The sequence below is a fragment of the Sorex araneus genome, chromosome 3 (assembly GCF_027595985.1).
Source record: "Sorex araneus isolate mSorAra2 chromosome 3, mSorAra2.pri, whole genome shotgun sequence".
Taxonomy (NCBI): domain Eukaryota; kingdom Metazoa; phylum Chordata; class Mammalia; order Eulipotyphla; family Soricidae; genus Sorex; species Sorex araneus.
Window position 1 is genome coordinate 98314164 of NC_073304.1, and position 23299 is coordinate 98337462.

Below are 23299 nucleotides of genomic sequence, written 5' to 3' on the forward strand. Positions count from 1 at the left end.
ACCGAGCGCCAAGTCGGGGTTCCTCTAGACTCCACGAGCCCATGGAGGAGCCCTCAGACCCGCCAAGTCACTTCGCCGAAGGGGCCGGGCCGGGCTAAGACGAACCCCGCGGGAGGCTGCGCGCCGGGCGGACGCCGAGGGGGCGGAAGTGCCGCGCGGCCCGCCACAGAGGGCGGAAGGACTCGATGCTCCCGGGGCGGGAGAACCCGGAAACTCCGGGCGCGTGGCCGGCGGGCCCCGCGGAGCAGCGACCAGGGGCGGGGCCAGACCATCCGCGGCCGGTGATTGGGCGGATCTGATCCGTTGCGGCCGGGGAGGCGGGGCCGGTCTTTCCGGATCCGGTGATTGGTCGGCGCTGAGCCGGGTGTCCGGGGAGGCGGAACCGGTCTTTTCGCGGCCGGTGATTGGTCGGCCCTGAGCCGGGCGGCCGTGCGCGTGAGGTTGTCTTCTAGACCCGGTGAGTCCCGGTTCGGGTGTGATTCCGGCGGGCTCCCGACCTGACTCTCATCCTCCCCGTCCGGCCACGCATTCCCACATTCCCGAGGCGTCTCCTGGGCTGGGCCCGCGCCTCCTGCGGGGCGAGTGTCCACCTCTCTGGGCCACGCTCTGGGCCCGGACCGTCGTGCCACTTGGTGGGGGAGGGTCCATCCCGAGGGAAAGGCAGTGCGGGTCCGAGTGCGGCCCAGTGGACCGGGTAGAGTCCGCGGGACTGGAGATTGCAGGGGCCGGGAGGGAGACGCTGCGGGAGGTCCTGGACACCGGGCAGGGATGGGGCGGAGGGGGGGCGAGGGGGGCGGGAAGGGGAGGCGGGGCATATGGTGGGTCAGCAGAGCCGTGGGGTCGGAAATTTGGGAGGAAGCAGAGGGCTGTGAGCCAAGAGCCGAGCTCTTGGAGACAGCCCCCTTGCACTTGTGGGGGGCTGAAAGAGCAGGACACTGCCCCCTGCCCCACACACCGCACCCTACCCCCACGGCCCCACTTTCTGTACTGCAAGGGCCAGGGAACCCTCCCTGTTTAAGGATTTGGAGGCAGAGCCTGCAACCAGATAAAGTGTGTGAAGGCCAGTAAATGTATTTGGAGTTTGGTTGTTGCTGTGGTGAACTTTACTTTTGTGGGGGGTGGGGGAATGTGGATGTTGAGCCACACTCGGCAGTGCTCAGGGCTTACTCCTCACTCTGTGCTCAGGGATCAGGCGTCACTCCTGGCCAGGTTGCAGGTTGGGAGACCATTCGGGGTGCCTCAAATTGAACCTGCTCAGCCGCATGCAAGACATGGCTCCTACCTGCAATGCTATCGCTCCAGCCCCTAAACTTTTTTCCCTTCAAATTATGGAAGTACAGAATAATACAGAATATAGCATACCGTGATGGGTCCTGAGTGCCCAGCCTCAACCACCACTGGCCTCAACCTCCAGTGACCTTACCTGCCAGTTACACTGCACATTTCTCAGCTTGGCTTCAAGTCTACACTGATAATATATTACTCTTAAATTTTTTTAAAAAGAAAGAAGATTCCTTTCACGTGTAATAGATATTAGTATCGCAAGATTAGGAGCATTCTGTACCTTGGTCACACAGAAGTGTGAATGTAGCGAAAGCTACTGAACTGTGCACTTAAAAGTGAGTAAGGTGGTCTGAGAGAGAGCAAAGCGGGTAAGGAGCTTGTCCTGCTGCTGTGAACCCAGGTTTAGCCCCCTGCACTGCATATGGTACCCCCAAGCACTGCCAGGTGTGGTCCCTGAGCATTGCAGTCTGTGGCCCAGAAAACAAAAGCAAAAAAAAAAAAAAAATGGGTAAGGTGGTAAGTATGACTTGACTTTCTAGCCATGAATCTTTTCAGAATAGATCTCATACTATAAGGAGGATGACGTCGAGGTGTGGTGTAAAGTAACTGCTAAGGAGTGTTCCAAAGAGGGCATATATTTGTTCACAGAGTCATTAGGAATCAATTTAGGATAGTACACCAAGTGCCTTACCTGCTGTACTATCGTTCCAGCCCCTGTGGGGATGGAGTTTAAACATTGGTGTTGCCTTCTGATTTACCCTAGAACCAGAGACATGGGAGTCAGATTTCTCCTTATCTTTCTATCCTAACAGACAGAGGCTTTCCCTTTCATCTTTGGCTACTGTCCTGTGCCACTTCTTACATGCAGCTGAGTGAGTGAAGTATGAATTCCCACACCCATTACTTGGGGTCCTCTGGGTAGTCTCTCCCAAATGGTCCCCTGTGTCAGTCCTTCACCCTCCCAGAGCAGCTGCTGTTTTACTGTTCGGTTGCCTCCCACATATCAGCTCTTGCCCCACATTTGTTTCCCAAAAATATTCATCTGAGAGCTGGAGCGATAACACAGCAGGTAGGGCTTTTGCCTTGCACGCGGCTGGCCCAGGTTCAATTCCCAGCATCCCATATGGTCCCCTGAGCACCGCCAGGGGTAATTCCTGAGTGCAGAACCAGGAGTGACCCCTGTGCATTGCTGGGTGTGACCCAAAAAGCAAAAAAAAAAAAAAATTCAACTGAAAGGATGTATGCACACCGATGTTCTTTGCAGTGTATAATATAATAGCCAAGATACTGAAACAACCCAACTGCCCAACTGCAAATGAGTGAAGAAGTTGTGGTATACATACTCAATGGAATACTATGCAGTTGTAAGAAAAGGCAAAATCATGCAATTTGCTATGACATGGTGGAGCTAGAAGACATCGTATTGAGTGAAGTCAGTCAGAGGGAAAGGGAAAAATCCACGATGATCGCTCTCGTATGTGGGGCTTAGGGACACATAGTGAGAGAGAAGCATGACCAGAGGCAATTGAGGTGGATTGTTGCTCCACAGAACCTAACTTGGAGGCAAGGGTGGGAAACAGAGAAACTGGAGGGATGTTTGGGAACTTGGTGGAGGGCAGTGGGTATCCTGGTAGTGGGTATGGTGTTGAATTGATGTAGGCACGCAACTACCATTAACAGTTCTGTAAATCATTGTACATCAGTATGAACTGCAATGATAGTACATCGGGTAGGGCGCTGGCCTTGCACATGACCAACCTAGAATTTGATCCCCGGCACCCCATAGGATCCCCCAAGCCCCAGCAGAAGTAATTCTTGAGCACAGAGTCAGGAGTAATCCCTGAACAACACCAGGTGTGGCCGCAAAAAAAAAAAAGACCAAAAAAGAGTACCTTTATAAAAACTATAAAGAAAAACGGGTCAGTTGCATGCAAGGTACATGCTTAACCCTTGTACTATCCAGCTTCTGGAGCTGAATTTTCCTTTTTCTTTTTTATCTTTTGTTTTGGGGACCACACCCTGTGATGCTTGGGTTATTCCTGACTGCTCAGGAGTGACCTCTGGCAGTGCTTTGGGGACCATTTGTGGTGCTGGGAAGTTTTGTTTCAGGGCCACACCCAGTAGTGTTGCGAACTTGTGCCTGGCTCTGTGCTCAAGGATCAATGCTGGTGGACATTATGTGCCAGAGATTGAACCCGGGTTGACTGCATGCCAGAAAAATGTCCTTCCCACTGTCCTATCTCTCCAGCCCAAACTTATTTGCCCTTTAACTTCTTGGAAACAGCTGAACTGTTGGGTCAAATAAGTTTTAGGAATGCAACCGTCATGTTACATCATAACTGCCTTTACATAGGAAATCATTTTCTTATGTTTTCCTTTGCAGGGAAAATGGAAGAATTGAGTCAAGCACTGGCTGGTAGCTTTTCTGTGTCTCAAGATCTAAACAGTACAGCGGCCCCACACCCCCGCCTGTCCCAGTACAAGTCCAAGTACAGTTCTCTGGAGCAGAGTGAGCGGCGGCGCAAATTACTGGAACTGCAGAAATCGTAAGGGACTTTTTTTTTTTTTTAACTCTTTGGCTGTCTCCCAGGTTTGGAAATTGGGGAGCATTCGGAAGATTGAGCCTTGTCTGCATAGAACCTCCTTCTACATAAACCCTTTTTAGGTGGATATTCTTGACCATACTGTCGGGAGGGAGAAATCCTCCCCAAGGTAGCCATCCTTTATTTCTTCAGCACAGGACAAGAGAAGAAAGGAGGGAGAAACTGAATGAAGCCTTCAGGAAGAGTCCAGTTCCTTGGCTGCATGTTCCTTGCTTTCCTTGCAGTGCTGAGCCTTGTGCAGGCCACGCCCTGCATTCCCTGTGTGGCTTCTGCACGCTGAAGCCTGGCCTTGGGGTGGTCTTCCTGTCGGCCTGCAGTCCAAATGTTCTCCGATGCCCTTGGGAGTTCAAGACAAATAACTCCATAGGAGCCTGAGGAAATGTCTTCCATACACTTCTTCCCAAATGCCAGATGAGTGAACAGGGAAAGAGAGGAGAGGACGACTCGAGGCTGAGCTTCGAGTCGGCAAGACCTGTCCCTCTGTCCTTTGTGTACCGCAAGTCTCTCCTGGGTATTCCCGGAATCAGGGATCAGGAGGAACTTAACCAGCTGCACAGTTTTCATACTGTTGCGTTTTGCTGTTCTCCACGGCTGCTTTTGTGTAGTGGAGTTCCCCAAGTTTAGAGTCTTTCTAAGACCCTGCCTCTCCAACCCCCTCATGGCTCACTGTCCCTCTTGCGAATGTACATATGTCTATATTTTGTTTGTTTGTGGGGCCATACTCAGAGGTGCTTAGGGCTTACTCCTGGCTCTGCACTCGGGTCACTCCTGGCAGACTTGGACCATATGGGATGCTGGAGATCGAACCCGGGCTGCTGGTGTGCACGGCAAATGCTCTACCCTCTATTCTCTCTCTGGGCACCCCCTTTTTTTTTTTCCAAGAGAAAGTAGATGGATGTGACTTAGGAGGGGGCAACTCAGATCTTAGATTCTCAGGGTGCAGGGGACCATGATGAGGGATGTGTTCCAATCCCACGGCCATCCACAGTGAACTCCTCCTCCACCACTGTGTCTTCAGATCCTTCGGCATGCATTGGATAACGCCCAACTTCTTGGAGATGCAGCTCTCTGGTGGTCAGACAACTTGAGTTTGCCCTGTACGGGACTCTAGTCACATGCTTCTTGCTCAGCAGTTTGGTGCAGATGGACTTGGTGGCCAAGGAAGGGCCCTGGCTGTGTCCCGGGCTTTCCAAGCCAGTTTGGATGTGGAGATTGGCAGCAGTGTGAGTGCAGATATGAATGTCTGCTGGAAAGAGCTGTCTCCGAGGGCCCCCAAGGCAAGCCATCCGGCCACAGCTGCAGGCACTGTCCATGACCTGCTCGTTATAGCGTGTGCGCACTGGACCTCAGAGCTCAGTCGGCTGCTCACCATCCCTGGATTTCTTCTTTTTCAAAAATTTCATATTAGGCACCATGATTTACCATACTGCTAATGATAGGGTTTCATGGATAACACAGCCCAGCATCACTCTCTCCCCTAGAGTGGCCTCTTTCTTTTGTGTGTGTGTGTGTGGGGTGTCGCATCCTGTGATGCATAGGGGTTACTCCGGCTCATGCACTCAGGAATTACTCCTGGCCATGCTCAGGGGACCCTGTGGGATTCTGGGAATTGAACCCTTGTCAGCCGCGTTCAAGGCAAATGCCCTACCCGCTGTGCTATCGCCCCAGCCCCGAGTGGCCTCTTTCTTGCACCCTTGTGACCATTTCCCCTTAGTAAGGTTCCCACTCAGAACTGTTCTCAGTTTCCGTTGCCTTTGGGCATTTGCTATTCCCTATTCCCCAGACATGAGTTTGTTCCATGTCGGTCCCTCTCCTTTTAGCTGGCTTCACTCAGCATGACACTTTCCAGACCCATCCGCAGAGCAGCAAATTACATGACTTCATCTGTTCTTATAGCCAAGTAGTATACCACTGTGTGACACGTACCAAAGGTTTTTATTCCACTCGTCTGTTCTCAGACACTTGGGATGCTTCCAGTTCTGGCTATTGTAAATGGTGCTGCAGTGCACAGAGGCATGCAAATGTCTTTTCTGAATGGGGTTTTGGGTCTTTGGGGTATGTTCTGGGAAGTGCAATTACTGGGTCATATGCAAGCTCAGTTCCTAGTTTTTCATCTATTATTTATTTTGTTTTTCAGTCACACCCAGCAGAGCTCAGGGCTTACTCCTCGCTCTGTGCTCAGGGATCAGTCCTGGTGGGCTAGGGATGCAGGGGATCCAGCTCAGATCAACTTCGTGCAAGGAAGCACTGTACTGTTGCTCCTGCCCAGTTGCTCCTTGTCTTTTCACACTCACAGCAGTACCCAGAAGCTGTCCCTAGCGTGGCGCTGGGAGACCACACAGTGCTGGGGATGGAATCCGGCCCTCTTTCACACTCAGCTCTAGCCTGTTGAGCTTTCTCTCTGGTCCCACCCCTGTTACTTTAGAATAGGTGAGATTCATATGGTTTAAAATTAAAACTATAAAAAAATAAAATAAAATTAGCTTTTTGGGGGATATTTTTCCACTCTGGAAAAGCCTGTGTTCTCTCTCTCTCTCTTCCCCCCTCTCTCCCTCTCTCTCCCTCTCTCTCTTTGTCTTTCTCTCTCTCTCTCTCTCTCTCCCTCCCTCTCTCTCTCTCTCTCTCTCTCTCTCTTTTTCTCTCTCTTGCCCTCACACTTCTAAGTTAATTTCTTTACATGGAAATTATTTTGTGTCACTAAACAAAACAAAGTTTTTTGGGGGAGGAGTGGAGGCTCAAGTCCTGTGCTCAGGACTGCTGACTCTGTGCTCGAGGCTTGAGTCAGCATCAGCCACATTCAAGGCTAGTGTCTTGACCCCTGTCCTATCTCTTCAGCCATCTTTCAGAGTGACATACTACTCATAAAGTTACTGTGTGACTGTATGCATGCAGAGACATGGATAAGTATAAGTGTCCGTGAACTGTATACTATTGTGCTTTTTTTTTTCTTAATGTGAAGATCAAGCCTAGTAAGCCAGAACCCAAACCCATATGCCCATATACATGTAAAGCATGTGCTCTGTCATGGAGTTATTTTTCTACTTGTGCACATTTATTCCCCGCTCACCTCTGTTTCCGTTCCCTTTTGTTTGTTTCGATGACTGGGGGTTGCATACTTGCTTGTGGGCCTGACCGGGCGGCCCACTTCAGTTGTGTTCAAGTACTTTTTAGCTGCATGTCGCGCTCCTTTTTTGTCAGTTTTGGGGGCCATCCCCAGTGATGCTCAGGGCTTACTCTTGACTCTGCTCAGGGATCACTCCTGAAGGACCTTGGGGACCATATGTGGTGCCAGGGATAGAATCCAGGCTGACCACGCACAAGGCTGTCCCCCTCCCCTCTCTCTTACCCTTCCAGCTCCTGGGGATGCACTCTTGGTAGCCACAGTCACACACTCTTTGTGGCGGTGCTTGCCCAGGGTCACACACTTTCATGGTGGTGCCAGGGAGCTCAAATGTCAGTGATGCTTGGATCACCGTAGCACCCGGGACACTCCCAGAGAAGCCAAGGCTAGACCCTGTTGAAGACTATACCAAGCCCTGTGAGGCATTTTTGCCTCTGTGTGTGTGTTTGTGTGTGAAAGAGAGAGAGACAGACACACAGACAGTCAGACAGACAGATAAGGGATCAGACTTAGTGTTTGGCACATGAAAAACAACTGTTCTACCACTGGGCTTCATTCCCAACTCTCATTTAGTGCTTTTTTGAGGGGATAGAGAGATCACTCAAGGGGCTGGAGTGATAACACAGCGGGTAGGGCGTTTGCCTTGCACGCGGCCGACCCGGGTTCAAATCCCAGCATCCCATATGGTCCCCTGAGCACCGCCACGGGTGATTCCTGAGTGCATGAGCCAGGAGTGACCCCTGTGCATTGCTGGGTGTGACCCAAAAAGCAAAAAAAAAAAAGAGAGATCACTCAATGGGTTAAGCACGAGTTTTACATTCTCAAGATCCGAGTTTGGTCGCTGGCACTATATGGTCCTCTGAGCACCACCGGAACTAGGAGTAATACCACTGCATGGCCCCAAAACAAAACAAAAGCAGTATTTTGTGAGAAAGTTCCCTAATCTGCCTCTTTCCTTTTTTATGGTACTAGGTGTTCCATTGTTTGTTGTTGAGTGGGGTATTTTTGTTTGCTTGTTTCTTTGGCTTTTTGGGTCACACCTGGCCATACTTAAGGGTTACTCCTGACTCTGCACTCAGGAATCACTCCTGGTGATACCTAGGGGACCATACGGAATAGTGGGTATCAAACCCAGGTTGGCTGCCTGCAAGGCAAGTGACCTCCCCACTGTACCATTGCTCCAGCTTTGTTGTGTGTGTGTGCTATATGTTGGGTCTGGTATTCCATTGAAGGTGCTGTTTATAATACTGTCACTGTCACTGTTGTCCCATTGCTCAATGATTTGCTCGAGCGGGTGCCAGTAACGTCTCCATTGTGAGACTTGTTACTATTTTTTGGCATATTGGATACGCCCTGCTGACGGGTCCTAGCAGATGGTCATCCTTTGTGGTTTCCAACACTGCCCGAGGAAGAACCAGAGATGTCTGTCCTTTCGAGCATGTCTTCTTTTTCGTGGGGGTGGGGAGATGTTTGGGCAACACCTGGCAGTGTTTGAAAGCTACTCCCAGCCCAACAGTCAGGTCTCTCCCGGGTGGTACGCTGGGGGGACCGTAGCATGCCGGGCATCACCCCGAGGCCTCAGTGGGTCTGCGGCCACTGAACTTGCACACGTTGCCCAACATGTGTGACAGCTGTCTATTTCAGACGTTCCACAGTGACCGCCTGCCTTAGCCTTCAGGAAGCAACTCGTAGGAATTCATATGCAATCCGCAACTCATTTGTCATGTCCAAGAGGTTTCCTTCTCAGGTGCCCACATTTTGTAGGGCATGTAGAGGACAGCACTACAGGAAAACAAATAGTAAGCCGTATTAAATAATCAGCTAAGGGACTTTTCTGGCAAGTGAGAAACCGGAGAAGGTCTGGCCGATCCTCAGAAAGCTCCATCAAATGGAAAGTTCCAGAAGCCGGCTTTCTTTCAACCTTTCACTGTGCTGCAGTTTCCTTGCTTCAGTCCCTTGGGCCTGGCTGCTCTCTCTGCAGGGAGGTGTCGCCTCTCTGGGTGGGAAGTGAGAGTCTGGGTGAGAGTGCGTCAGCCTTTCTAGCTGGGAAGCCTTGCACATTCCTTTAAGTGTTTCACTTTACCCATTCTGAGGAAATTCTGAGGAAAGCTGCTATTTTCAGAGGCGATTTCTCTTTGAGGCCCTGCAAGAAGGCAGACACTAGATCAGCCATACAAAGGAACCTGTCATCCCTAAGTCCTCCCCAGAACTCCCATGTTCCTCCTCAGTTATATTGATTAAATCTGTCACTGGGCCTGGGGACAGTTCAGAGGGCTGGAGGACATGCTTTGCACTCGAGACCTGGGAGTGATTCCTGCACGCTACGGCGCCCGCACACCAGCAGGAGAGACCTGAATGTCGGGGTGGGGGTAGCTTTCAAGCACCGCCAGCTGTGGCCCAAACATCTCTCCCACCCCTACAAAAAAAAAAATAACCACGTTTTGGGTTCGTTTTTGGGGCTTGGGGGCCACACCTGGTAGACTCAGGATCTATTCCTGGCTCTGTGCTCAGAAATTATCCCTGGCGAGGCTTGAGGAACCCTATATGGCTCTAGGAATTTGAACCAGTGGTGGCAGGATGCAAACAAGTGTCTTCACCCCTGTGTTATCTCCCCAGCCCCCTTGTTTTAGTTTCTTTTGTTTTTGGGTCACACTTGGTAGAACCTTCTCCTGGCTCTGTGCTCAGGGATCACTCCCATGGTCTTGGGGTGCCAGGGATCAGAGTTGGGTTGTCCTCATGCAAGGCCAGTGCCCTACCTGCTGTGCTATTGCTGCGGCCCATGTTTTTGAGTTTTTTGGGGAGGCCGTATCTGGTGGTACTGAAGTTGCTCCTAGAGTTCGAGCAGTTCTCCAGACGGAACCGGGGCCCCCTTCTGCTCCTGCATGCCAAGCCTGTGCTCAGCCCTCCACGCCGGCTCTCTGGCTCGAAGGGTCTCTTCTGACCGTCCTCACCACTGTTGTTTTTCCAGCAAGCGGCTGGATTATGTGAACCATGCCAGAAGGCTGGCTGAAGATGACTGGACAGGGATGGACAGTGAGGAGGAAGATAAGAAAGATGATGAAGAAATGGACATTGATGCTGGCAAGAAGTTGCCAAAGCGTTATGCCAATCAGGTAAGTAGTCCAGAGAAGATGCGATGGCTCTTGTTTCGCAACCATTTTTGTACAAAGCAGAATCAAAATTGTTACTTGGGGTGGTGGGGAGGTTAGGCCACACCTGCTGGCGCTCAGGGCTTCTTTTGGAGTCCACACTCAAGGATCAGGGGGAACCAGGTGGGGTGCCAGATATCAATCCCAAGGCAGTCTTACCTGATGTACTGTCTCTTGGCACTTGAATCATACGTGTGTTGTCCATTTGTGTTTGATTTCCTTAACTTGAAAGAAAGGTTTTCATATTTCGTTAATGTTGATGTGTTAGAATGTCATTTTTTTTTTTAAATACATGCCAAATGTTATTTTATTACTTTATTTTGTTTGGATTTTGAGCCATATTGGGCATTGCTCAAGGCTTACTCCTGGTTCTGTGCTCAGTGAGCACTCTTGAAGGGAGTCCTGGGTGCCATCTGCTGGGCCAGGGATTGAACTTGGCTAGGCCTACCCAAGGCAAGCACCTTAAACCTTCGCTATCTCTCCAGCCCTCATTTACATGTTCTTAGGTGAACATAGTGTTTTCATTTCTCTTGATATATACCTGGAAGTAGAATTACTCGGTCATTGTGATATCTACCTCTTTCACCCCTTAAGGGTTTTCAGGCTGTAGTGGCATTCCAGAGTGACCTGCCACTTCCGGTCTCTGTTCTTCGTCAGTACTTGTCACTCTCTCTCCCGTCATCACCATCGTAGTGAATCTGAGGTGGTGTGTCATTATTTTAATTTGCATTTCCTACTGGTTAATGATAAGGAGCAGGATGCTTAATAGACGCTGTGTATGGAGAAATTTCTGTTCAAATCTTTTATCACCTTTTTGTTTTGCTTTGGGGCCACACGTGTGCTTGAGGTAATAGTGCTCCAGGGCTACTCCAGGACTCTGTGCTCAGGGGTCACCCCTGGCAGTGCCCTGGAGGACCATGGGTACTCAGGGATCACTCTGGCAGGATTTGGAAGACCATATGGGGTGCCAGAGGTCAAACCTGGGTCAGCACTCTCCCCGCTGTGTCATCTCTGGCCCCTTTGTGTCTCCCTTGTCATGGGGGTTGCACACACATCCAGCCCTGGCGCTCTAGCCTAGGGTTCCACTGTAGGTCGTGTTGTGTGCACACTCGGGACCAGTGCTCAGGAGCCTCGCGTGCCTTCAGCTGCCTTGTCTGCGCTTGCCAGGCTCATGCCCAGCTGACGCCCCTGTTGTGCTGCCCGCCGGAGTCATTGCGGTGCTCACTTCAGTGCTCACCAGAAGTCATACTTCCTGGCTGTGGGGCTTGCACCTCACTTGTGTGTTTGAGAGCCCCTTGTGCTCTCTGGGGACCCCGAGAGTGGGTGGTGGGTGGTGCTTACACATGTGACCTTAGTGCAGCAGGAAGTCACTGGTTGTCCCAGGGATTGCCCTCGAACTTGGGGGACCCAGGGGATTTGAACCTGTGACTACATCCAAGGCGGTGCTGTGCTGTCCCTCCGGGGGTGGCATCTTTTTTTTTGGGGGGGAGGGGTCCACCTGGCAATGCTCAAGGATTACTCCTGACTTTGCTTTCAGGAATTACCTTTGGCGATGCTCAGGGGACCGACCATATGGGATGCTGGGGATCGAAGCTGTGTAGGCCTAGTGCAAGGCAAACGCCCCACCCACTGGACTATCGCTCCAGCCAGCTTGGGAGTGGCATTTTTAGCAGCATAAAAGTTTGACATTTTGTTATTGGGGCCAGAGAGCTAGCTTTCGTAGGCCTGAAATTTCAGCTCACAGCTAAATGCCCTAAGCAGCTGGCTTCAGTCTACTCCTCCCGCTTTGATTAGCGTTGCAGCAGGGAAGGCCCTGGCCTTGGACCTGGCCGACCAGGTTTGATCCCTAGGTCATCCATACAGCCTCCCAAGCAGCCCGGAATGATCGCTAAGTGCAGAGCCAGGAGTAAGCCCCGAGCACAGTTGGTGTGGCCCCAAAACAAAACAAAAAGATTTAGTATTAGAGTGGACATGCTGGTCATGAGGCTACAGAATGTAGAAGAGGGAGCCTGGGGCTCGCAGGGAGGGGAGGACTTAGGCCGCAGAGGCAGTGAATGAGCTCTGCTTCGGGTACGCTGAGTTTAGGGTGCAGAGAGAGGAGGTGCGTGGTGAGGAGCTGGGGATACGTGTCTGGAGGAAAGGAGAGAAGTCGGGAGATGGCAGAGGAGAATTGGGAGGCATCATCTCGGCTGTGACAAGTGACACTATTAGAAGTGAACGAGAGCAGTCCTCGAGCGAGACCTGCAGCAGCCCTGAGGTTCATCTGCACGGTTGAGGGGCGTGTTTGGAGGAGTGTTTGCAGGCGCAAACAGAATGCGCTGTGTCCCAGGCCTCAGGGAGCATGTTTCAGGAAAGAGGTTGTACTGGCAGCGTCACCAGAGGGAGTGGGGAGGGCGAAGGGAGGGGAGGGAAGGAAGATGCTGCCCGGGGAAGGTCACGGGTGACCTTTAGCAGGACTGTGGGCCAGGAAATCTGGTCTGAGGGTGTTAGTTTCAGTGTGGGCGGAAGGCAGCATCTTGACTAGGAAGCTGTTTTTAGGACAGGGTGATCCAAGGGTCTCATTGTTGTTTCAGGAGATTCAAGTTTGAGTTCTGTTTTCTTCTTGTTGTCGTTGTTTTGGGGCCACACTGAGAAGTGGCTTGGAGGGCCATAACCTGGGGATCGAACCCGGGTCAGACACGTGCAAGGCAAGTGCCTTACATCCTATATCAGTGCTCTGGCCCATGAGTTCTGATTTAATGAGGACCTCGCTATTAGGGGGCTAGGGCCAGTCATATGGTGGGGATGGGCAGGGGATTGGATTTGGGGGTCTCGCACATGTTGAGTAGGTGCTCTGCCACTTGAGCTATCACTACAGCTGCCGGGGGTTGAGTATTTTATTGGGGAAAGGGGGAAAGAGATGGAAGATTAGGTTGGAGGGCTGGGGAGAGAGCCCAGGGCTAGGGCGTTTGCCTTGCACGTGGCCAGCCTGGGTTGGATTCCCAGCATCCCATATGGTCCCCCGAGCACCACCAGGAGTAATTCCTGAGCTCAGAGCCAGGAGTAACCCCTGTGCATCACCGGGTGTGACCCAAAAAGAAAAAAAATGTTTATATCCATGGCAGACTATGAGGGTCGAGGGTTAACATTGGCTATTCAGTTTCTCTTTCGTACATGTTTCCAAACATCCCTTATCACAATATTTGAGTTACTGGTTTGGGAAATGGTCAGTTCCAAGAGAGTCTCAAGGTCAGGGAGAGGAGACCTTGAGCATCTGAGGGAGAGCCCCTGGAACAGAGGTGGGCAGACAGTAAAAAAAAGGAGGAGTTGCCCATTGCCAGGTTTGGGGGGTGTGACTGTAGGTAATGGAGGTCCTGGTGAGTGGCCTCCCTCCTGGCTGTCAGGAGGGCGAGTAGGTGGAGGACCCCCTCCAGCCTTCCTTTCCTCAGTCTTTGTGTAAGCCTAGTGCTTACTCCTGGCACTGTGCTCAGAGATCACACCCAATGGTGCTGGGGAACCATATGTGTTACAAGGGATTTTCCACGGTCAGCTGCCTATAAGGCAAGATTTCAGCCCCCAGCAGCCCTCATGCTCATTCACTGACTTCCATCCGACACTTGTGGTGTAAAATTGTTGCTGACAGTGCCCCTGAGGATTTAATCCCCACTTTCTTTCTTTTTTTTTTGGGGGGGGGGGCTACACCTGGTGGTGCTCGGGGGACCTGATGGGATGCTGGGGATTGAACCCTGGTTGGCTGCGTACAAGGCAAGCGCCCTACCTGCTGTCCTACTGCCCTGGCCCTGGTGACCACTGTTTCTTGTGTTCCCAGCTGATGCTGTCTGAGTGGCTGATCGATGTGCCCTCAGACCTGGGGCAGGAGTGGATCGTGGTCGTGTGCCCGGTTGGTAAAAGATCCCTGATTGTGGCCTCCCGGGTGAGTAAGCCACCTGGCCCTGGCAGGGGACTCAACTTTCCCTTGGGAGGGGTTCACCGAGGGCCCTCATAGACTGGTGATGCCCCCAGTCCCCACGCCGGATGTGGAAGCGAGAGGGCAAGGGGTGGCCTGTGGAGAACAGGGGTCACTGTCTTCCCATGCAGGGGTCCACCAGTGCCTATACCAAGAGTGGCTACTGCGTCAATAGGTTTCCTTCCCTCCTGCCGGGGGGCAACAGGAAGAACGCTACCACGGCCAAAGGTACTTTCCGGAAGTCATCCAGGTCTGCCATCCTGGAGGGTCTCGGGCGGTGGTTCCCGGGTGGGGGCTTACACACCTCCCCCGGGCCCCGTTGCCCAGTGACAGGGGCAGGCTGGGAAAGGGCCCAGAGAGGAAGGGCGCAGTGGGCCCCGCCAGGTTCTCTTCTGTGTAGCCATTGTCCTAACCAGAGACTCCTCTGGTGTGAACAGCAAGGTCGTGGAGGTTAAGTAACTTGCCCACTGAAGGCCGCTGAGAGTTCTGTACCCGGTGGGCCTGGCCCTGCTTTCTTCCCGCCTCGCAGGCTCTCGCCGTGGGCCGTGTCCTCTGTCTGCACTCCGTTGGCCTTTAGCCTGCTTCCCATCCGCCCTGGACCCCAGCCCCAGTCTCCCCCTGCCCCCACAGCCCTGCCTTGCCTCTGTGCCGCTGGCCAGCGTGCCCACTCACTCGACAGCTGGGCTGCGGCTCCCCTGCTCCAGCCTGGAACCCGCTGCCCTCTCCCCACTGCCCTGGAGTTTGGATCCTCGGATCCCAGATGATTCTATTTATAGCCCCTCTCTTCTGCAAAGCATTTCCTGCTGCTCCGGCTCCTTTTTCTGAAACTCTGCTGCTTTTCCAATTTGTGTTTACGCTGTACTCATCATTCAGCTTTTCGTTCCTCTGCTGTGATCCACTTCCCTCCAGCCTCGGGTAAAAACTTCCTTAAAGACAGTTGGCTGCTTGCAGTTCCTGTCCCCCACAGAGCAGGCCCTCGATTAATTTGCTTTGCTTTGCTTTGCTTTGGTTTTTTTCTTTTTCTTTATTAGTTTTTTTTTTTTTGGAGGGGGAGTCACACCTGGCATTGCACAGGGGTTACTCCTGGCTCTGCACTCAGGAGTTACTCCTAGTGGAACCATATGGGATGCTGGGAATCGAACCCGGGTTGGATGCGTGCAAGGCAAACGCCCTACTTGCTGTGCTATCGCTCCAAACCCTCTTTATTAGTTTTTTGGTTTCAGGGCTTACTCCTGGCTCTGCATTCAGGAATCACTCCTGGCAGTGCTCAGGAGAGCTTATGGGATGCTGGGATTGAACCCTGGTCGGCCATGTACAAAGCAAACACCCTACCCTATCTCTCTGGCCTCTGTTTTTTTTTTTTTCTTTTTCTTCTGTCTCTCTTTTTAATTGAATCACCATGAATTACAAAGTTACAAAGATATTTATGATTGATTTTCAGGCATATATTGTTCCAACATCAGTCCCTTCACCACTTCCCTCCACCAGTATCCCTCCTACCCCCGCACTTTGCCTCCACTGCAGGCACTTCCCCCTCCCCCATTTTCTTAGTGTTTCCTTCCCTAACTTACCCCCTCGCCCCCACCCCAGTGCCAGGCTTCCCACTGAAGACCAGTTCTTCTTCTCTTGTTTCTATTGCCATTGGGTGTTTGATATTCCATAAGAGGTTTCTTTACATCCTGCATCTGAGAGATACCATTCTGGTCTGTTCCTCTTCCTCTGGCTAACTTCACTCAAAATGATACTCTCCAGACCCATCCATGCTGCAGCTCAATTAATATGTTTTCTATAGCGTCATTTTGTTTTTGTTTTTGTTTTCATTTTGCTTTTTTGGGTCACATCCAGCGATGCTCAGGGGTTCCAACTCCTGGCTCTGCACTCAGGAATTACTCCTGGCGGTGCTTGGGGAACCATATGGGATGCTAGGGATCGAACCCGGGTCAGCCATGTGCAAAACAAACGCCTTACCCACTGTGCTATCACTCTAGCCTCATTCAGTGTCATTTTGTTTTGTTGTTGCTTTCTGTTTTGGGGGCCTCACCAGGCAATGTTGGGGGCTACTCCCGGCTTGGTGCTTTCGGGAGGGCTCCCTGGCTGTGCTAAGGAGCCGGGGGCTGCCTCCTGCCTGTAGAGCACGTGCCCCAACTCTTGGAGCCATCTCCCAGGCCTCAGGCCCATCAGTATCTTTTTGTTACAACATTGTTGGGAAGACATTCGCAGTTGACATTAAGCAGATTTTTGAAGGACCTGTTTCCCCTTTATGTCACTGTCCAGAAACCTAATGATGATGTGTTTTTTAGGGTTTGGTTTTGGCTTAGGGGCCATAACCAGCAGTGCTCAGGGGTTTTTCCTGGATCTGCTCAGGACTCATTCCTGGAAAGCTGATGCCGGGGACCAAACCCAGGTGGGCCATGTACAAGGCAGCGCCTTCCCCACTGTCCCTTTGCTCCAGCCCCAGTGACGCTGTCGAGAGAGGATTTAGAGTAACCATCAGCTACACCAGGAGATGATTTTTTTCCAGACATGAGCTCCTGTCAAGCCTGCGTGACAGCTGAGAACCCCCACTTGGCTTGGGTGTTGCTTTCACCCCTTTTGTGCCGTCCTTTGTCCGGTCGCCTGGCACCCGGGCTCCAGGAAGGGCTGTGAGGAAGTATCTTTGGGATGAGCCGGGGTCCCTTGGTGTTGGTGCCGAGGCTGCTGGGACTCAGTTCCGGCCCCCAGCCCCTGAGCTGTGACCCTTCTCAACGCCCCCACCCCAAAATGTGGTGGAGGCTCCCTGGCTTGGGAGGGCGCCCCCTGTGACTTTGTCCGTGTGTTGCAGACTACACCATCCTGGACTGCATCTACAGCGAGGTGAGCCAGACCTACTATGTCCTGGACGTGATGTGCTGGCGGGGACACCCCTTCTATGACTGCCAGGTGAGGGGCGCCCCTCCTCCCGGGAAAGTGGCTCAGCCTGTGGGTTTGGTACGTGACCAGCTTCTTCGTACGCACAGGATGTGGTGCATCAAGAGCATTATCTCGTGCTCCTTGTCTCTCTGCGTGTGTTTGAATAGCTTCATTTGAGAGGAGGAGGAGGTGGGACGAAAGGAAGGACAGTGGTTCTGGGGACGGGGGGTGGGGAGCCGCAGAGCGGTGAGTTGGGGCTGTTGGTGGGGTGTAGCACCAGGGCTAGTGGGAAAAGCGGGGGTGGGGTGGGCGCAGGGGGATGCGCGGCACCTTTAGGGACACTCCTACCACTTCCACTCCTTCCCCAAGTGGCTCCGGACCCTGAGAACCTCGGGGGGGCCGCTGGGCTGTGATCCTGAAGGCTGCGGACTCTGAGCGGTTGGCGCTGGAAGGAGAGTTTCCAAACGAGGCAGGAGACACCCCCTATACTGCTCCACTGTCCCATCACCACCTTCTTTCGTGGTGATCTTACCAATGACAGGAACAATCAATTTTTTTAGAGATTTTTTTTTTCCAGCTTTTGAGTCACACCCGGCAATGCACAGGGGTTCCTCCTGGCTCATGCATTCAGGAATTACTCCTGGTGGTGCTCAGGGGACCATATGGGATGTTGGCAATCAATTGAACCGGGTCGGCCTCGTGCAAGGCAAACGCCCTACCCACTGTGCTATGGCTCCAGCCCCAAGAACTATTTATGGGACCTGAGTGATAGTACAGCAGAGAGGGCCTGAAAAAGAACTGTAAAAACAAACAAACAAAAAATCCAAATAGCTATTCGAGGGTTCATACTGGCAATTTAGAGAACAAAATGGTTTATAAGTTAACAACTATATGATTGTTTCTGATCCTCAAAATGAGCATGAAACAAGCATAACTTAGGGTGACATGCAATGACATGCTATGCAGTGGGACTGTCCTCTGCCCCACAGTATATTCTGGGAGCACCAGGGCTCGGAGTACCGTGATCTCCGAGCTATAGAAAGGAGATGCTGTGCCCTGAGGCTGATGTGCATGCTCTATCTGAGGGGGATGAATTTAATCCCAGGCACTTCATGGTCCCCTAAGCATCGATAGGAGTCAAATCGGGAGTGGTCCCTGGTTGGGTCCAAATAATAAAATAAATAGGGGCCAGAGCCATAGTACAGTGAGTAAGGTATTTGCTCTGCACACGGCTGACCCAGGTTCATCCCTAGCATCCCTCCAGAAGTGATCCCCGAAAGCAGAGCCAGGAGTAACCCCCCTGAGCATCGCCAGGTATGGCCCCAAAGTAATTAAATAAGATGGAGATAATGATCACTTAGCTCTCAGAGAGTCCATTGTAGGTGTGTAAAATTCTCACTTTGGAGCTTGACACATAATAGGTTCAGTGACAAGCTCTAACTGCTGTTCGGAATACTGTTGGGACTGGGGAGGTGGCTCAGAGGTTGGAGCGCTGGATGATTTGATCCCTAGTATCATGTGGTCCCCTCAGCACTGCTAGGAGCAGCCCCCACGCTCTGAGCCAGGAGCAGCCCTCATGCACTGCTGGGTGTGGTCCAGAAACAAACAATATTTCTGTTAGAGATTTTAAAACTAATGATCCTATTAGAGTTTAAGGAAAGACCTTCAAAGATTTTATAATATTTTCTTGGCCTTGCGTTGCTCTAAGGGAACTGTTAGTGTTGCTAGAAGGGCAGGCGGCTTTTTAAGACGGGCTGTGTGTTGACAGCACAGTGTGAGATGAGCTATATTTGCTGTTTCTCTTCTCTCTGGCAGACTGATTTCCGGTTCTACTGGATGCATTCAAAGTTACCAGAAGAAGAAGAACTGGGACAAAAAACAAAACTCAATCCTGTAAGGCATGGTGTTGGAGAGTTCTTTATTACTGGGATTAGTTTGGATTAGTTGGTCATCTAAGTATTATCATTATATGGGGCCAGACAGAAGGCTTAAGGGACTGGAGTGCATGCTTTGAATGCTGGGGCCCAGGGTTCGATCCCTAGCATCCCCAGGCCTTCCAAGCACTGCCAGGTGTTGCTCCAAGAAAGTAAGAAGTTATAGAAGGGCTGGAGTTACAGAGGGTACAAAGTGTAAGGTGCTTGCCTTGCACTCGGCCATCCTGGGTTTAATTTCCAGCACCTCTTATAGTTCCCCAAGCACCTATAGGAGTGACCCCTGAGCACAGTGCCAGGAGTAAGTTCTGAGCACCACCAGGTATGCCCACCCCCCCAAAAAAAATTTAAAAGTATGTCACTGTCACTGTCATCCCATTGCTCATCGATTTGCTTGAGCGGGCACCAGTAATGTCTCCATCGTGAGACTTGTTACTGTTTTTGGCATATCGAATACGCCACGGGGAGCTTGCCAGACTCTGCCTGCATGCGGGTGAGATACTCTCAGTAGCTTGCCGGGCTCTCCGAGAGGGGTGGAGGAATCAAACCCAGGTCGGTCGCGTGCCCTACTGCTGTGCTATCACTCCAGCCCATCAAAAAATATATAAATCTAAAAATCAGGGATTTACTTCACTGGCCCTTTGCAAGGGGAACAGTCACAGAACTCAAGGTGACCTGTAACCCCTAAGCCCATCCTAGGATGGTGGTTTTTGGGCTCGACTGAATGTTAAAATCAACTGGATAATGTCAGTTAAGTGCCTAGCCCCATTCCAAACCAGTTCAGCTGGAATCTGGTGATGGGACCTGGGCATCAGCAGTTTTTCAGGAGTTCTCCAGGTGATCCTCATCTGTAAAGCCAGGCCGGAACCCCTGGGCTAGCCCTTCCCAGAGGCGTGGGAAGGATGACACTGGAACTTCCTCTCTGAGACAGCTTTTCAGTTCCTGCACACTTTGTTGCTCATTCTCTGTTCTTCTTTATCTTTTAGTTTAAATTCGTGGGGCTCCAGAACTTCCCCTGTACCCCTGAGAGCCTGTGTACGGTGCTGGCCATGGAGTTCCCTTTTGAGGTAATGAGGCCACTGTTGTGGTTGCTGCACGGCGGCTGTGGGACACAGGGGGTCTTGGTCACTCAGGCCCGAGTGTCCCCCAGATTCCATATTGTCCAAATAACAGCCTGGAGGAGCCTGTGCTTCCAGCCCTGCAGTTCCCTGGCCCACCTGCCATGTCACTCAGAGTCAGGGAGGCAGCTCGCTTTACACCCTTGTTTCCCAGATGGAGAAACTGAGGCCCAGAAAGGGTCAGGGCTTCCATTCCTCGATCCATCTGGCAATCCTCTTGCTGCTGCCAGCCTGAGCAGGAAGGCCCAGTCTGACTGCCACGAGGGTCCCTCTGACCAGTGGACTGCAGGGCTGTGCATCCCTAGCCCCGTGTTCCCCTGCAGTGATGTAGAGGGTTCCTAAGCCACCACTTTGTGGCAGAGCAATTGGTCCCAGCTTCCGCGCAGTGCGTCTCACATCCCCAGCAACTCCCCAGATTGGGGCAGTCTTGGCCACCCTCAGAACCTGCCATTTCCCTGTCCCAGTGCCACATGCCAGCTTAACGTTGCCATCATTAGCCCTCAGAATTCTGCCTCGTCACAGGCAAGTATTTGCTTGCGCCGAACATAATTTGACTAAAAGGATCCCAGCTTCCCGAATGAGGAAATGAGGAAATGAGTTGCCTTCAGTTCTGGGAGTCAATTAAGAAGGTGGCAAGAACACCGTCTTATTTATAACCTTTATGCCCCAGTGACAATTAATGCTTTCTTAGAGATGAGTCACCAAGTCAGAAAAGAAAATGTGGGGCTGTGGGAGGTCTTCCCGTTGAGAAAAACTGAGTTTCCCAGAACAGAGCTTGAGAACAATTTAGGGGCGGTTTTGAGAGCTGGCAGTGGCCCAACAAGCTGGCCTTGTCCACAGCCTGTTTTCCTGTGCCCCCTCTGTCTGGAGTGGGGCCTGTCCACTCTCTCCGCCTTCTTCCCTGTGGGGGAGCATCTCCCTCGCTCAAGGAGCTGCACCGCGGGGTGCTGGGAAGTGCCTGGGACTGAGGGATGAAGAGACTGGGTCCAAGATCATTTCCATTTTTTTTTAACTCACTTTGTTTTACAGGCGCCTTCCCCCAAATTCTCTGAGTCTGAGCTGCCCCCCTTCTCAGACAGCCTCAGGCAGGGACCGTGACCCAGAAGGTGCTGTTTGTGTCTTGATTCTGGAAATATCTGTTTTCTGGGCTGTGTCTTCATGTGAGAAAGGAGGAAGTACCCCCCAACCCCCAACCCTCACCCCCTGCCCTAGGCAGGGAAGCATAGAAAGGCGTCAGCCCTCAGGACCACCCTGAGCAGACTCCTGGCCCCCCATCTCCCTTGCAGGTGGACGGCCTGCTCTTCTACCACAGACAGACCCACTACAGCCCCGGAAGCACCCCACTGGTGGGCTGGCTGCGCCCCTACATGGTGTCGGACGTCCTTGGGGTGGCCGTGCCAGCTAACCCACTGACCACCAAGCCTGACTATGCCGGCCACCAGCTCCAGCAGATCATTGAGCACAAGAGGAGCCAGAAGGAGGGCGCCAAGGAGAAGGTCACACAAGATGCCCCCGCGAGTGGCCACTACGAACTGGAGCACCTGTCCACCCCACAGCTGCCCCACACAAGTCTGCCCCCGAGCCCGGCCCGCACGGGCAGCGTCATGGAGAGCTAGGCAGGGCAGCTGCCGCGGGCCCCAGGAGGAGGGTGCCTGACGAGGAGGACCGGTGGCAGGACAGTGATAAGAGCGAGGGGCTTCGTTCCAGAGTGGACTTCCCGGCACTGCAGAGGCTGACATCAGCTTATCTTCTCTCTGCAGGCTGCCTCAGACAACTGGGGGAGGGTCCGCCCGGGTGGGGCTTGGAGTTGGCTCACAGCTACATGTAACCCAGATCAGAGATGTAAATAGATGTAATTATCCACAAGAGTTGTTTGTGATTTTGGTTTTTATTTTATCTTCTGGTTTGGGGGCCATAGTCGGCAGTGCTCAGGGGCTTCTCCTGGCTCTGCACTCAGGAATCATTTCTGGTGGTGCTCGGGGCACCATATGGGGTGCCAGGGACCGAACCCGGGTCAGCTGTGTGCAAGAACTCTCTTCCTACTGCAGTGTTGCTCCAGCCGATTTGTGATTTTAAATGTCAGAGAAACATGAATCGTCCCCACAGCCCCCACCTCCTTGAACCATGGCCGCTCAAGTCTTGGCCCATTTCACTGTTTTTTTTAGCACTTAAGCATTCTGCTGAGTTTCCAGTTGCTGCTGCTGTTGGTAACGTCATTTTCTGAAAGGTCTTACCAGGAACTGCAGTTCTTGGTATTCGAATATGTTCCCTCTTCTGAGAAGACAAGTGTGATTTACTTTGGTTTAGACACTGCCCGAGATAAAATGCAAATGGCGTTCATTCACCCCTTGGGTAAACCTGCAAGTGAGGGAAGCCAGGCTGGCTCCCTGCCCGCGGGGAGGACAGAAACCCACCTGCAGGCAGGGCACAAGTGGGGAGATGCTTGCTTTCCTGCGTAGGTGCTCTGGGGACAGGGGAGAGGCAGGGAGGTTTTGCCAAGGTCAGAGCTGGGCAAAGGCTCTTGGGGATGGAGGGGCAGAAGTGGGCCCCGGCAATAGGGCAGGGACGGGTGACGGGGTAGGGAAGCAGTTTCTCAGAGGCTCGAAGGCTCTGCCAACTGCACCCTGCAGAAGGAAGGCAGAACTTGCTCTGGGAGCTGGGCTCGATTCAGCAGGGTGTGAGCAAAGCAGTTGTGGAGAGTAGTGAGAGAAAAAGCTGGAGAGAAGAGCTTGTGCATTCAGCAGTAGTTTTAGATTCGTAGCTGTGAGGCCGAAGACTCCAGTGATGATCGTGCATTAGCAGATAACTCAGCGTTAGGAACTGAGGCTCTCAAGCCGTGAAGGAGGTGGACAGTGCTGTCTAAAACTATCTAAAACTGCCCTGCCCATGGAGCGATAGCACAGCGGGTAGGGTGTTTGCCTTGCACGTGGCTGACCCAGGTTTGATTCCCAGCATCCCATATGGTCCCCTGAGCACCGCCAGGAGTAATTCCTGAGTGCAAAGCCAGGAGTGACCCCTGTGCATTTCCGGTTGTGATCCAAAAAGCAAAAATAATAATAATAAATAAATGAATAAAACTGCCCTGCCCAGCTAGTTTCTGCTCTGTTGGGGAAGTGTATCCCATATATATATATATATATATATATATATATATATATATATATTTTTTTTTTTTTTTTTTTTTTTTTTTTTTTTTTTTGCTTTTTGGGTCACACCCAGCAATGCTCAGAGGTTACTCCTGGCTTTGCATTCAGGAAT

At 52.0% G+C, this 23299-nt stretch overlaps 1 protein-coding gene across 1 annotated transcript; it reads left to right on the plus strand.

The window, feature by feature from the left end:
• Nucleotides 1-302: 302 nt before the first annotated feature.
• On the plus strand, nucleotides 303-21909 carry SNUPN (snurportin 1). Its single transcript, XM_004611856.3, has 9 exons — nucleotides 303-457; nucleotides 3668-3830; nucleotides 9977-10121; nucleotides 13966-14070; nucleotides 14235-14331; nucleotides 16925-17022; nucleotides 18808-18885; nucleotides 19910-19990; nucleotides 21328-21909. The coding sequence occupies exons 2-9, from the start codon at nucleotides 3673-3675 to the stop codon at nucleotides 21655-21657; spliced, it is 1092 nt and encodes a 363-aa protein (XP_004611913.1). The 5' UTR covers nucleotides 303-457; nucleotides 3668-3672; the 3' UTR covers nucleotides 21658-21909.
• Nucleotides 21910-23299: the final 1390 nt, after the last annotated feature.